This window comes from Hypomesus transpacificus, chromosome 6 (genome assembly GCF_021917145.1).
Source record: "Hypomesus transpacificus isolate Combined female chromosome 6, fHypTra1, whole genome shotgun sequence".
Lineage (NCBI taxonomy): Eukaryota > Metazoa > Chordata > Actinopteri > Osmeriformes > Osmeridae > Hypomesus > Hypomesus transpacificus.
Window position 1 is genome coordinate 9,803,010 of NC_061065.1, and position 14,202 is coordinate 9,817,211.

Consider the following 14,202-nt stretch of genomic DNA (forward strand, 5'->3'; position numbering starts at 1 on the left):
AAGACAGTGTGCGTGTGCACATGAGTCAAGTGTTTGTGTGTGCGTATACCTTTGTGTGTGTGTGTATGTGTGCGTGTGTGTGTGTGTGTTGAGAAGACGTGAAGCCGTGGTGGATTATCAGCATCCTCCAGTACCCAGCAGCAGTGATTTATCCCTGGACCTCTCCCCAGCCTCGCCTCGCCTCCCTCCATCTCCCTGGCCTCGCCCACCTCCCTCTCCCAGCCTCGCTTTCTCCCACCCCCTCTCCCGGCCTGGGCAGGACGTAGGGTCGTATTTCAGAGCGCGGTGGCGAGCGTTTATTAGAGTGGATCAGCGGGCCGATAAAAGCGACCTGTCAGAGAGCAGGGTTATGAAATCAGAGCGCTGATTGAGTTTGCAGTCCAGGCCCTCAGTGCCAGGCTCTAAATATCATTGAGTTTGACAGACTAATGAAACGAGTCTCTACCACCCCCCAATACCACCACTGCCTGGGAGAACACACACACACCACATACAGGCATGCACCAACGCACACACTCACATTGGCACGCATGGACACACACACACACTTACACACACACACACACACACACACATTCACACACATTCATACTCACATGCACAAGCTCACACTGACACACTCATGGAGAAAGAGAGCGATAAATAAATGTGTCTGCTTATTTGTGAGTGTGTAAGAGTGTGTGTCAGTGAGTGTATGTGAATATGTGAGTGCCACACCTGCGTGCGCGCGTGTGTGAAGCATTTGCTGATGAATAACAAAGGACAATGGAAAGACAACACTCTGTCCACCAAATAGATATTTCCCTCAGTATTACAATCTTACTCACTGAAGTCAGATCATGTCTGGTAATTGCTGAAAGAAGTAATTGCGTGAGAGAAACGGGTGGAGAGAAAGAGCGAAGGCGAGAGAGAGAGAAAAAAGAGAGATGCAAGGAAAGATAAAAACCAAGTAACTTCAAAGGCTTCTGGTGAAGTCTTAGCCTTCCTGATCACGTCAGGTCAGAGTTGGAGCTGAATTCTGCCCTCCAGCCCAGACGCTCATCCTGTCCGACAGGCTGGTCTCCAGAACCATGTCATGGACACATTTTGTGACACAGGTGTACCAACGTGTTGTCGTGTCTCAAGCGTGTTGCTGGAAGAAGCCTGGCCAAGGGTTCACGCCCGTTTCCCAATAACGCTCACAGCAGAGCAGAAACAAGGCTGATACACACACACAGACATGCACACACACACACAGGCGCACAACATACAAACACACACACGCGCACACACATACAAGCAGGTACACACAAACACAGACACCACAGGCGGTGGGTTGAGCCAGGCTCCAGTTTCTCTCACCCAGTTAAGCCTCACACTAAAACGAGAAGAAAACAGTTGGGGTTTAGGGGGCCTGAACTGATAGAACGAAAGCCTGACTCTTTCTCCTTTACTCCTCCAGTTTGACACACCACAGGTTCAGAAGAACTTGCTGTTCCGCAGTGAATCACACCACACGCCCTCGACCCGACTGTGCTTACTCAAGCGCAAACACCGTCAAAAATCCATCTCAATAAAACTGATTTGGTTATCAAACGATTGAAAAGAATCATCACAACTTCGGCGGTGATGAATCCCCCTCTCTCCTTCTGGATCTGTAACACCTCCCCCCCCACGGCCTCACAGATCAGCTCTGGTGACACGTGACGTCGTCCCCTCGGGGTGGCTGTGCTGGCGGGGGGCTGGTCCAGGGGAGCAGGCGTCTCAGCTCTCAGGCAAACTCACAACCCAATTAGTGACTCGTGAAGCCCACATCCGGTCCCCCGGGGAGGCGAGGCGTCGATGTGACGTATGGCGGGAACAGGGGCCGACTAGAGTGGAGCGCCTGTGTGTGCACTGGAGGGCGTGCAGAACAGCCTACGGGGAGGTGTAGAATGATGATGCGCCAGGCCGGAAAGACTACAGAAACTGATTTCACAGCTGGAGAACTCCAATTCTCTGACTCAATTTCCATAACATAGAGTGGGCATATATTTTATAATAATATTCTCTCAAGTGTAATTATTCGGAGGGGAATTGTGTCATCCATAGGCTCTGTGTGTGTGTGTAAGCGTGTGCGTGCGTGTTTATGCGTGTGTGTGTGCATGCATGTGTGTGTGAGTGTGTTTAAGCCTGTAACAGGACCCTGTTATCTGACCCAGGTGTGATCGCCAACTCCAGAAAGAAAATAAAGATAAAAGTTGAATCGATAGACACACCAGACCTCATTAAAGCAGTATTTACCTTTGACCACAGCGGTACTATTCTGAGGGATCATGCTGCGATCGATGGAGACAGACAGATAGATAGACAGACAGACAGACAGACAGACAGACAGACAGACAGACAGACAGACAGACAGGCAGACAACTTCCTCTGTTGACAGACATTCCAATACTCTGCTCTGACAGCACAGAAGCTAAACAAAATGGTGGATTGTGAGGAGACGTATATGCCTGCCCGTCAGCCTGCCTGCTTGCCTGGAAGTCTGTCTGTTTGCCTGGAAGCCTGTCTGCTTGCCTGGAAGTCTGTCTGTTTGCCTGGAAGTCTGCCTGCTTGCCTGGAAGCCTGTCTGTTTGCCTGGAAGCCTGTCTGCTTGCCTGGAAGTCTGCCTGCTTGCCTGGAAGTCTGTCTGTTTGCCTGGAAGCCTGCCTGGAAGCCTGCCTGTCAGCCTGCCTGTTAGCCTGACTGTCCAAAGCGAGATGGTTGATTGCCTTGAGAGTCAGATTAACTTTGAATCATTCGTTCGGGGACTGTTATCCAAAGACTGTTATTACCAAAGCAATTGGAAACTGAGAAAAGCCAACAATAAACATCACCTTAGAAGTGAAGGAGCAGAATCAACCATCAAGATAATAACAGAGCCTGTGGAGGGACGCTCTCTTGGCTGCCCTGCCGAGGCTGGAGGCAGGTCAATCTGACTCCTGCCGAGGCTGGGGGCAGGTCAATCTGACTCCTGCCGAGGCTGGGGGCAGGTCAATCTGACTCCTAGACATTGTGTCAATGTCTAGCAGACATTCTCTCCAGGAGTGGCTACCATGCCAAAAGATGGCTGACGGGAGAACTACGTCTCCCAGAGGAGCAACTTGACGAAGCCTCTTCTTTGCTTTAAAATAATTTATGTTTTGCTTCTTGACATTTTTGTTCGTGAATTAACTGGTTTCTTTGTTTGAACACATTTTTTGCCTGCTCTGCCTGGTGTGAAGCACTGCCCTACACCCCAGAACAGTGGTCTAGCCTCTCATGATACCACAACAGGCACCCTGATTTAGACAGGTATGGGAGGCAACGCCAGCCGTTAGATTCAACCTTCAACACGGAGGTGAGAACACTGGGTTGTCATCAGACCAAAGCCGGCGTCACACAGACTCCTACCAGGAGCTGCCGGCTCACACCACACAGACTCCGACCAGGAGCTGCCGGCTCACACCAGACAGACTCCGACCAGGAGCTGCCGGCTCACACCAGACAGACTCCGACCAGGAGCTGCCGGCTCACACCAGACAGACTCCGACCAGGAGCTGCCGGCTCACACCAGACAGACTCCGACCTGGAGCTGCCAGCTCACACCAGACAGACTCCTACCTGGAGCTGCCAGCTCACACCAGACAGACTCCTACCTGGAGCTGCCGGCTCACACCAGACAGACTCCTACCTGGAGCTGCCGGCTCACACCAGACAGACTCCTACCTGGGGCTGCCGGCTCACACCAGACAGACCATAGCTCTGCCGTCTGCTGTGGGAGAAACTGAAGGATTTAGTTTGTCATATATTAATCATAAATCATAAATCTATCATAAAATCATAAATTAATCATTCAATCTTATGACCTTATTTACATATTATTTCAGAATATCAGTTGATATCTTAACAGTACAATATCCATTAATATTGACTCCTGTACTGCAGGCTTGTAGGTATGTGCCCTGTGGTTAGACCGGTAGGAAAGATGTCAGGATATACATTATATACAAGGACAGCCTTTGTATCCATTCAACTGTTTCTCTGTAGACACGCTGTGGTTTCTCATATTTTTTTTCTCTGTGTTCTCTATAAGAATGAGCTCTCTGGCCTTCACATCTCATGATTTGATTCAACCCTCAATGATGTCACACCCTCAGTGAAGACTGACTGAGCCTTGTTTCTTTTCAAACTAGCACGTTCTCGTTCCATCTAGAACATTCTAGCACCCAGAACCCGGAGCTGTGTGAAGTCGTATATATTTCACGGCAGTGTAAACCATGGCAGGCCTGTCCAGCCCAGCAGACATGGAGGTGGTGAGATCACAGGACATCTTCCCACAGGAGATGTGGCACAGTCTCCTGCCTCTGTAGGCCTATGGAGGTTGAACACATTGGAGGGCCGTGACGGTGATGAATGCCGTCAAATAAAACGCCAGTCCTGTTCCGACACTGCGAGATGTGTTCTTGCACACGGCCTATAACACTACCACAGTCCCCACACCCCCCGGCGCTGTGTGCAGATCAGAGAGAAAAGGAGAGAGAGGGGAGAGAGTGAGAGGAGGGAGAGGGAGAGAGAGTGAGAGAGAGAGAGAGAGAGAGAGAGAGAGAGAGAGAGAGAGAAAGAGAGAGAGAGAGAGAGAGAGAGAGAGAGAGAGAGAGAGAGAGAGAGAGAGAGAGAGAGAGAGAAAGAAGGAAAGAGAGGAAGAGAGATAGAGGGAGCGGGAGGAAGAGGAGAGAGAGAAGGAGAGAGGGAAGGGGGAGGGAGAGAAGGAGGAAGAGAGAGAGAGAGGGAGGAAGAGGAGAGAGAGAAGGAGAGAGGGAAGGGGGAGAGAGACAGCTAACTACATAGCACAGTTTACATCCTGCTCCCACAGAGATGCATCACAGAGCGCAGGCACAGGTTTCACAACACATTAGCGAGACTAGGCTCTTATCTCAACAAACGCCCTTCTCTTTCCTGCCCAGAGGGCAGGGGGGCGGGGGACGGGGACGGGAGGGAGGGAGGGAGGAGAGAGAGGCTGATGAGAACTAAACCCTCAGAGGAGAGAAAGCCGACAGCACGTATCACCTCGTCCACATATCATCTCCACCATCACAACCCAATTTGCTTTATTTACAACACCACACAGCTTCTCGAGGCTTAACATCTGAGCGTTTCTCCTGAGGTAAAAAAAAACAAAACAAAGAAGACAAAAGACAAAAAAAGAAAGCAAACATAAAACAAAACACACACACAAAAAAAAGGTGTGAATCAATTCTACTCCCCACCCCCCACCACCTCCCCCCACCTCCGACCTGGGTTACCGTGGGGATTGACCAGGTCACAAAACAGGAAGGACAAACAGAAGATACGGAATGGCAAGTGGCGCCCCGGTAACCTTGAGCCCCTCTGTGGCTTGAGAGTGCGGATATCTTTACATACATGTGAGATATAGAAATACATACCAGACCGGTGGTGGTATGACCACCATGATAATAACCACCATGGAAACATCCAGAAAAAGGAGAAGCTCCACCCCTCCTCCCTCCTATCTGACTCCCCCCTCCTCCCCCTCCCTATTTGGCTCCCCCCTCCACCCCCTCTTTCCCCTCCGAACACACTCTGCCTTCTCCCCGACCCTTCTCCTCCACTTTCCTTCCCACTCCTCCCTCACCGCCTGATAGCCATCTCCTTGCCGGAAGATTCCATTTCGATTGGGCCCCTGTCTGATGCGTGCTATCATGTCCTATCTTGGTTTTGACAGTGTGACAAGGCAAAGGCTTGTATTACAAGCAGAATCGATGGGTTCGGGCCATCTGCCTATGAACGAGCCTTCAGATACTCTTCACTCACCCCCTACTGGAGGTGAATGAGATGCTGCACGACAACACAGAATGTGCAGAGGAGTGAGGGGGGGAAATTAGGGGGGGGAGGAGAAAAGAGTAGGAGAGAGGAGGTGTGTGGCGGTGGGTAACAGGAAAGAGAGGGGAGAGAGGGAGTGAAGAGAGGGAGAAAGAGGGAGTGGAGAGATGAGAGGGGTGAGAGGAGGTGGAGGGGACCAGACAGGGGAGGATCTGGGTTCTACATGTTTCTAACTGCTCCATACAGTGTTAGGTGTGGACGTATGTTCTGTGTAAATGCTGCAGTTAGACTATTATAATAATAACAACGTGGTCTATTAGCCTATATCCAAAGTGACATGTATGGGGGGGATTCAAACCTGCAATTTGTTGATCTGCAGTCACCTATCCCTGGTGTTTGACACAGGAAGTAGGACAAAAGCAAAGAGGAACAACCAGCAAAAACACTGCAGCATCAGGCCAAGTAATACAAGCCCTTCAGAACGGGTCTATTGGTGGTCCAATCCAAACCTAGAGGATGTATAACAGCTAAATTGGCTTCTACTATGAACCCAGATAACTGTGGTACCAGGAAGTGATTTCCCAGATCTCATATTGCTATTTCCAAACGAGGGCTCTCTGGCAGGGTCCCTAGGACCACCCACAGTCAGAACTTCTGTTTCCTCAAAGGTAACATACCGCCAAGAGGGGAGGAGGGGGGGGGGCGGGGTAAAGAGAGAAACTTGAAAATACATTTAATTTGTTCACCACTGCCCTCACCAAGCAGTTTCAGTGGAATAGGTTATGTGAAGTATTTCTCTCTCTGTCCTGCCTTTTGTACACAGAGCAGTGCAGGGTTGCTGGCTCACAGCAAAGTCTAATTGCCCCAAGGCCATGGCCAGCTCGTTTCAAACAGGGTCATTTATCTTCCTGTGGAAAAGGAAATGGTCTTTGGCCTTGATCCTTAATCACTCCCCTGCTGCTGTGTACAAGGTCATCAGAGAGTCCTACTGACACTACACTCTGAGGAGGGAGGGAGAGAGGGAGAGAAAGATGGAGAAAGAGATTGGGAAAAGGAGGGAGGGAAAGAAGGAGGGAAGGAAAGAAGGAGGGAGGAAGGAAGGGAGGGAGGGAGGGAGGAAGAGAACTAGGGACTAGGGCAAGAAGGAGAGAGGGATATAGAAAAGGGGTACAGACCAAAAGATAGGGGGAGAAAGAGAGAAGGAAGGAGGACACAGGTCACCTCACGGGTACCCATCCTACCATCTCCCTGGTTACCGCATGCAGCTTCCTGTTGATGCAGGATGTGGGGTGTGGGCGGGATCTGGGTGATGGTGGTCATCATGGTAGGGGGGGTCATGCATCAAGGGTGGAGAGATTGGGGGAGACAGGAGGGATGGAGGGATGGAGAGAGGAGGAGGGATGGATAGAGGAGGAGGGATGGAGCGAGGAGGAGGGATGGAGAGAGAGAAGAGGGATGGAGAGAGAGAAGAGGGATGGAGAGAGAGAAGAGGGATGGAGAGAGAGAAGAGGGATGGAGAGAGGAGGAGGGATGGAGAGAGCAGGAGGGATGGAGAGAGGAGGAGGGATGGAGAGAGAGAAGAGGGATGGAGAGAGAGAAGAGGGATGGAGAGAGGAGGAGGGATGGAGCGAGGAGGAGGGATGGAGAGAGGAGGAGGGATGGAGAGAGGAGGAGGGAGAGATAGAGCGCGTAGGGATGGAGGGATGAGGAGGGATGCAGGGAGAGAGGAGGAGAGCCCACACAGCCAGGAGGACAGTGGATGAAAGGGCTGCTTCCCTAACACACCCGGGGGGGGGGGGGGGGGGGGGGGGGGGGGGGGGGGGGGACCTTGGGGGGGGCTGGCTGGACCGGGCATCTTTCAGCCATCACCCTGGAGCCTGCTGGAGACTAATGACCCTGGGCCCGTCCAGTACACACACACACACGTTTACTGTACACAGTCAAACATACAGTAAACATACAGTAACACATACATAAACACATACACACATTTATACAAACGAGTCTACTTGCATGAAGTCCATGATGTTTCAGTACATGTGACAGTAAGTGACTGTGGAACATACATCGGTGTATTTCAAAGGGATGCGATGAGAACAATCACTTTCTCTGGGAGGACGAACATTATTACCACTTCAAGGCTGAAATACTAAATCAACATTTGTCATAGAGGGCTTCACATATGCCCATAGAACTGCACTCAAACCAACCTAAGACCCTCAATAAAGCCAAGGAAACACTCCCAGAAATGAAAGACACCTTGGGAGGAGCGATTCAGTCATAATGAAGCAGCCAAGCTGAAATCTTTACTTCCCAGACATTAACAAAGGTCCCCTTTGAGTTCAATTCCTAATGAGCAAACTTCAAATGAAGCTTTCGATTCTCACTCTATTTAAAAGATGAAAGTTGAAACACTATCGCTAACCGATGAAGAAATTGCATAAAATATACTCCAGAGAATCTCTCTCTCTCTGTCACACCCCCCCCACCACACACACACACACACACATTTCCTCACTGATATTGAGCACAACAGACAGCAGTTCAGCAACTCAACAAAAGGGAATTATTACCGTTCCCCTAAAGACCCAGCCCACAAACAGCTGGGCTTAGCCATAAAGCACTTACATGAAACTTCATTACGACATCAAAGGGAACGAAAGTGTATTTACATAAAATATATTTACCCAGTGACACACACACAGTCTCACACACACACACGCAGTCTCTCTGTCTCTGTCTCTCGCTCACACACACACACACACACAGAAAGTGTAGCGTGGCTCTATGTTGAGTGTGGTAACAGACTGTGAGTGGGAATATGAAGGCAGACACTCCACTGGCTAGTCTTCTGTTTAAAACACCTTCACGTACTGTAAAAGGACTTTCCCCACATAGAAACACCATCTGTGAAAGAATACACGGAGAGGTATAGAAAAACCCAGTAATACCGCTGTTTGTGTGTGTGTGTGAGAATGTGTGTAAGTGTATTTGTGTCCTGTCAGCCTTCCCGGTGGGGAGTTCACACACCATGGGAGAAGAAAACAACACACATCAATCACACACACACGCACACACACACACACACACACACACACACACACACACACACACACACACACACACACACACACACACACACACACACACACACACCCCCTGTGGAGCGATCTCCTCAGTGGGACACAGGGACATATATTACAGCCCCCCCCACCCCCCCCATGGCCTGGCTCCCCAACAGATAGACTGCCTCCCCAATAGCAGAGATGCACCAGAACCCCACTGATGGAGTGAGAGAGGGAGGGAGAGTATCAAGGGTGTGTGAGGGACAGAGGGAGGGAGAGAGAGAAACAGGGAAAAAGGCAGAGAGAGAGACAGAGAGAGAGAGAGCCAGAGAGAGAGAGGCCCAGGCCTGCATGACAGATTCCTGGCTGACTAACACAGTGAGCAGAGACCACTATAAGAGTGGCAGCTTCTTCTCTTGTCAGAATGTGACAGAACAGGGACTTCTACCATTACCACGGACACACAGTGTGTGCTGCACCATTCTGTCTTGGAGATTGGTGTGCATGTGTGCTTGGATTTCACAGGTTGGCTTGTTCCATAATAAGCAACACACACACACACACACACACACACACACACACACACACACACACACACACACACACACACACACACACACACACACACACACACTAGAAGAGGCTCCATTAGTCTGTCAGCATCTCTAATTGGAACCTCCAAACAGGCCTCCAGCATCCATCTCTCAGAATTCAGCTGGAAAACACAGGCCACAGAGAGAGAGAGAGAGAGAGAGAGAGAGAGAGAGAGAGAGAGAGAGAGAGAGAGAGAGAGAGAGAGAGAGAGAGAGAGAGAGTATTAATGGGTAAAGGCATGCCTATATGCCAGTTTGACCTTTACACAATTACAAGCTCCCTGAACGGCCGGTTCTGTGTGGGATGTTGATCCCTCCAGGTCCACTGCACTAATACCTCTACACACACACACACACACACACACACACACACATACTATACGCACACACACATGCTGTACACACATACTATACACAAACACACATATCAGGTTAATTAATCCATGTAAAGTTGTGCTTTTGTAGTGTTATAGATTTGTAACGTTGCCTTTTCCAGTAGAAGAAAGGAACTGTTGGATGGTGTTTTCGTGGATGTTCAGCTGAAACAGTCGGGATGCGGTTTCTTGTGGTAACTCTTCACCCCTTCATTCATCTTCCTGCCCCACGCCTACCCACATGAGGATGATGGAAGGATGTAATTTCTCACAGACACCAAAAGAGTAAGTCCTGCTTTCCTCTGTCTCCATCCCTGTGTTTCTTTCTCTATTTTCTTTTCCTCCCTTACGTCTTGCAGCTTTTTCTCTCCATCCCTCTCCACTCCCATCTCTGTCTCTCCCTCCCTCCCTCCCTCTCCCCCTCCATCCCTCTCTATTTTTCTCTTTCTCCATCCTTTATTTCCTGCATCTCTCTCCCTCAGCCTCCTACTCCCTCTCTATCCCTCTCTCTCTCTGTCTCCCCACCTCTCTCCCTCCATCCCTCTCATCTATTCTCTCTTTCCCCCTTTCCCTTCGCCTCTCTCTCTCTCTCTCTCTCTCTCTCTCTCTCTCTCTCTCTCTCTCTCTCTCTCTCTCTCTCTCTCTCTCTCTCCCAGTGGAACTCCAGACTGTAGCCCCTGCTCCTAATTGCTCCCCAGTATATCCAGAGAGAGGAAGTTAATTGAGCGAGAGGCGCGGATGTCTCCCTGACTGAGGGGGAGCGAGGAAGAAGAGCCCCCCTGATGACCAGCTCACCGCCTGGGGCAGGTGGCTCACTTCAAGGATGTGCAGACAGCTAAACGAATAAAAAGTAGTGAAATCACCAGGTGTATATCTGGATTCTGGGGCAGAGAGAGAGAGGGGGAAGGGGAGGGAAAGAGAGAGAGAGAGACAGAGAGAGAGGTGAAATCTGTGATTTGAATCTATGTTCCAGGGCTGAGATTCTCTCTATCTGGGTAAACTGTACAGAGTTCTCTCATCACAGCAGTTACAAATCTCACAGCACGGTTCATACATTATAACTACCTTGTACTATAACTTGTTCATGTTAGGATTTCTTTCTGGTGAAGAGCTTTGCGATAGTGATTGTTTTTCTTAATTTTTTATGAATATTCCTTTTGGGGCTTTATGAGAGAGAAGTGATTCTTGAAAACAACCGGTTACCACACACAACTCCCTGTGTTAAGTCAGAGAAGGCTTCCTCGAAAAAATGCACTCAGGCCATAGGGAGAGTAGTGGACTGCACTGCTTGCTAACATTAGCTAGTCTCTCTGCTCGCTAAAGTAGTCTCTGTTGATTTCTCATAACAGCTGCTGTACAGAAGGTTCTGACTCCCCAAACATCAGCCACCCTCCCTCTGGGACCGCCTCCTCACTGCCTGCCCCCCCCCCCCCCCACACACACACACACACAGTCACAAATGCACACACACGCACACACACTAACCTGTCTTCTGCTACCAGTTCCAGTCCCCATGATTAAATGAGAGAGAGGAGAGAAAGAGAGAGAGATGGAGAGAGAGAAAGTGAAGAGAAAGAGAGAGGAGAGAAAGAGTAGCCTGTGTCCCTGTGGGGCTATAATTAATTAAGCGTGAGATTGTGTCTCTCTCCCTCTCCCTCTCCCTCTCCCTCTCCCTCTCCCTCTCCCTCTCCCTCTCCCTCTCCCTCTCCCTCTCCCTCTCCCTCTCCTCTTTTACCCTCCCTCTGTCGTTTTGTTGATCCACAGAGGGAATGTGATCCAACACCTCTCACCTCCTGGGACCTGGAGGGGCTAGTAGCACCAGGGAATGTGTCAGAGTTGCAGACCAAAATAGCCACACACACACACACACACACACACACACACACACACACACACACACACACACACACACACACACAAAGCAAGTCTCAGCAACAAACCTGTCTAGCCAAGAGCACAGCATCACTAACAGTGCCATCTCCCTCCCTCCCTCCCTCCCTCCCTCCCTCCCTCCCTCCCTCCCTCCCTCCCTCCCTCCCTCCCTCCTCCCTCCCTCCCTCCCTCCCTCCCTCCTTCCCTCCCTCCCTCCCTCCCTCCCTCCATCTCTCCCTCCTGTCTGTCCAGAGGGGCAGCGTACATGAGTACAGAAAACCTGCTTGTACTCTTTCTGGACGCTGGATTGACAGTCAAGCAGAGGCCTGAAAAGCAGAGGCCCAGGGTAGGGAAAAGGCCTTGCCACAGCAGGAGTCAGAAAAGCACTCTGGCCAGGCAGCGAGCCAGCACCAGAGATGTCACACCAAAACATGGAAGCTCAAACTTCATGTCATGCGACTGAACTGGAGACGGTAGGCCGGAAGTGAGTCCATGGTTGACTGCAGTTTCTCTTCCTGGACATATTGGAGTATGAAAATACTGTTAGTGTATCAGCAGTACAGCACTCTTAAAAAGAGCTCATATGCTCCATGTCTTTTCACCTTGGGCAGATAGAGTCCCATACACAGTCTCAGTCATGATAGACAGATCCCTCATCGATCCTCTTAGATATTAATAGCCTGGGACATAAAATGCTCTTTTCCTCCCTAATACCAGCCGTTCTGCCCAGTGACCTTGTGTGTGCTGGTGAGAGGAGGCTGTAATGCATCTGACTCAGCAGGATGCCAGCCCATCACCAGGATCTGCCCATGCCACGCAGACAGACAGGCAGACGGCTTAACACAGCTTTTAACATCCCTCCCCCCTGACATGTCCCCAGACACACACCAGGCCGACACTGGAGACCTTGGCGATAGTTACACGCACACACACCAATTCAATAGACTTTCCTCCTTTTTTCTCTGTCATGTTCTCTGTTTTTCTCGATGTCTCTTCTTTGCTGTCTGTCTCCTTCTCCCTCTATCTATCTATCTCTCTCTGTCGGTCTCCCACTCTCTCTCTCTCACCCCCACCTTCCTCGCCTGCCCTCTGAACTGATAAAGTCAGACAGAAGCGCTGTCTGACGCCAGAGGTCATCGTTATTGTGCTCTGGACAATCTGTTTAAAGGTGAAGAGGCAGATAACTGCTGTCTTGCCTGCCGGGTGTCCAGTTGGCCCTTCCGCTCTCCTCCCGCTCTCTCTCTCTCACTCTCTCTCTCTCTCTCTCTCATTCTCTCTCTCCTCTCTCTCCCATCTTGCTCTCCCCTCGCTCCAGGGAGAGTTATGGCTTTAATATGAACACTGCCAGTTCAATTTGTCCTCTGACATCAATGGGACGCTTGGCATGATTACTTTCTTGGCGAGCTGGGGACATTCATTGGCTTACAGTCAGGATGCGTTTCACAAAGCTCTCCATTATGAGAAGTGGAGGACAGAGAGAGGAAGATAGAGTGGATGAGGTGTGAGGGAAGGCATAACGCGAGGGAGAGAGGGGTGAAGGACAGGAGAGACATCCAGGGCCCGTCGAGGCATGACAGACAGTAGCTACAGTAGCAGTATAAGGGGGCCGAGGCAGGCGCGGAGGCTGAAGACCAAAGCAGGTGCGGAGGCAGGCGCGGAGGCAGGCACGGAGGCAGGCGTGGAGGCAGCCTAGCTTTGCTCGACTGGGTCACGACTGAGTCTCGGTTCTCTGCCGCTGGAACACTCAGCCAAGAAGCAGAGCCAGGAACAGATATCTCTCTGAATACTCACACTGAGAGAGTGCAGCCTTCTGAAACATGACCACGGGAGAAGAGAGTTCCACCCCCTCCCCTCCCCCACCCCACCTCCCCCACCTCCCACCATCCCTTATTCCCCCTACATCTCCCCTCCACCCAGACCCCTACCTGGATGGTGGGCGGGGAGCGTTGCTTGCGGGTGGTGGTGGTGGACAGGGTGGTGGTGGTCTCGATGAAGGTGGTGGACATCTCCGGGGGTACGGAGGTGGTGGTCCTCGCTGCCCCCCGGCTGACGGGCACGTCGCCCACCAGACGCACGCTGCCGTTGATCTTGATGTTGGCGTGCCCCTCAGCCGCCATGTTGAGCACCTTCAGGCCGTTGTAGTACAGGCCGGACAGCTGGCCCTGGTATGGGCGCTTGCGGTCGTTCCCCCCGATGGAGATGGTAGCCTGGGTGTTGAAGATGGTCAGCTGACGTCCTGGATGGAGGAAGAGGGGGTGGGGGGAATAGGGGAGGGGAAGGTGAAGGGGTGAGGAAGGGGGAGGGGTGAGGATGAGGAGGGGGGTTAAAGTGACTAGGATTGCAGCATACTCGATGTGAACACAATCCGTTTTGGACTGTTCTGTCACAACTACTTGTCAAGGGTCTGCTATTTAGCTACCAAATGGGAGATGAACTGATGAGATGAGGTTGTTGTTATGCATGGTGATTCCTCAG

The 14,202-nt window shown here is 50.9% G+C and overlaps 1 protein-coding gene across 1 annotated transcript in view; it reads right to left on the minus strand.

The window, feature by feature from the left end:
- LOC124469057 (neurexin-3b-beta-like) overlaps nucleotides 1–14,202 on the minus strand; it is a 47,257-nt gene that overhangs the window by 12,436 nt on the left and 20,619 nt on the right. The window contains exon 4 of the mRNA XM_047022147.1: nucleotides 13,653–13,963. Coding sequence (XP_046878103.1) covers nucleotides 13,653–13,963 — 311 coding nt within the window. The remainder of the gene's footprint in view (nucleotides 1–13,652; nucleotides 13,964–14,202) is intronic.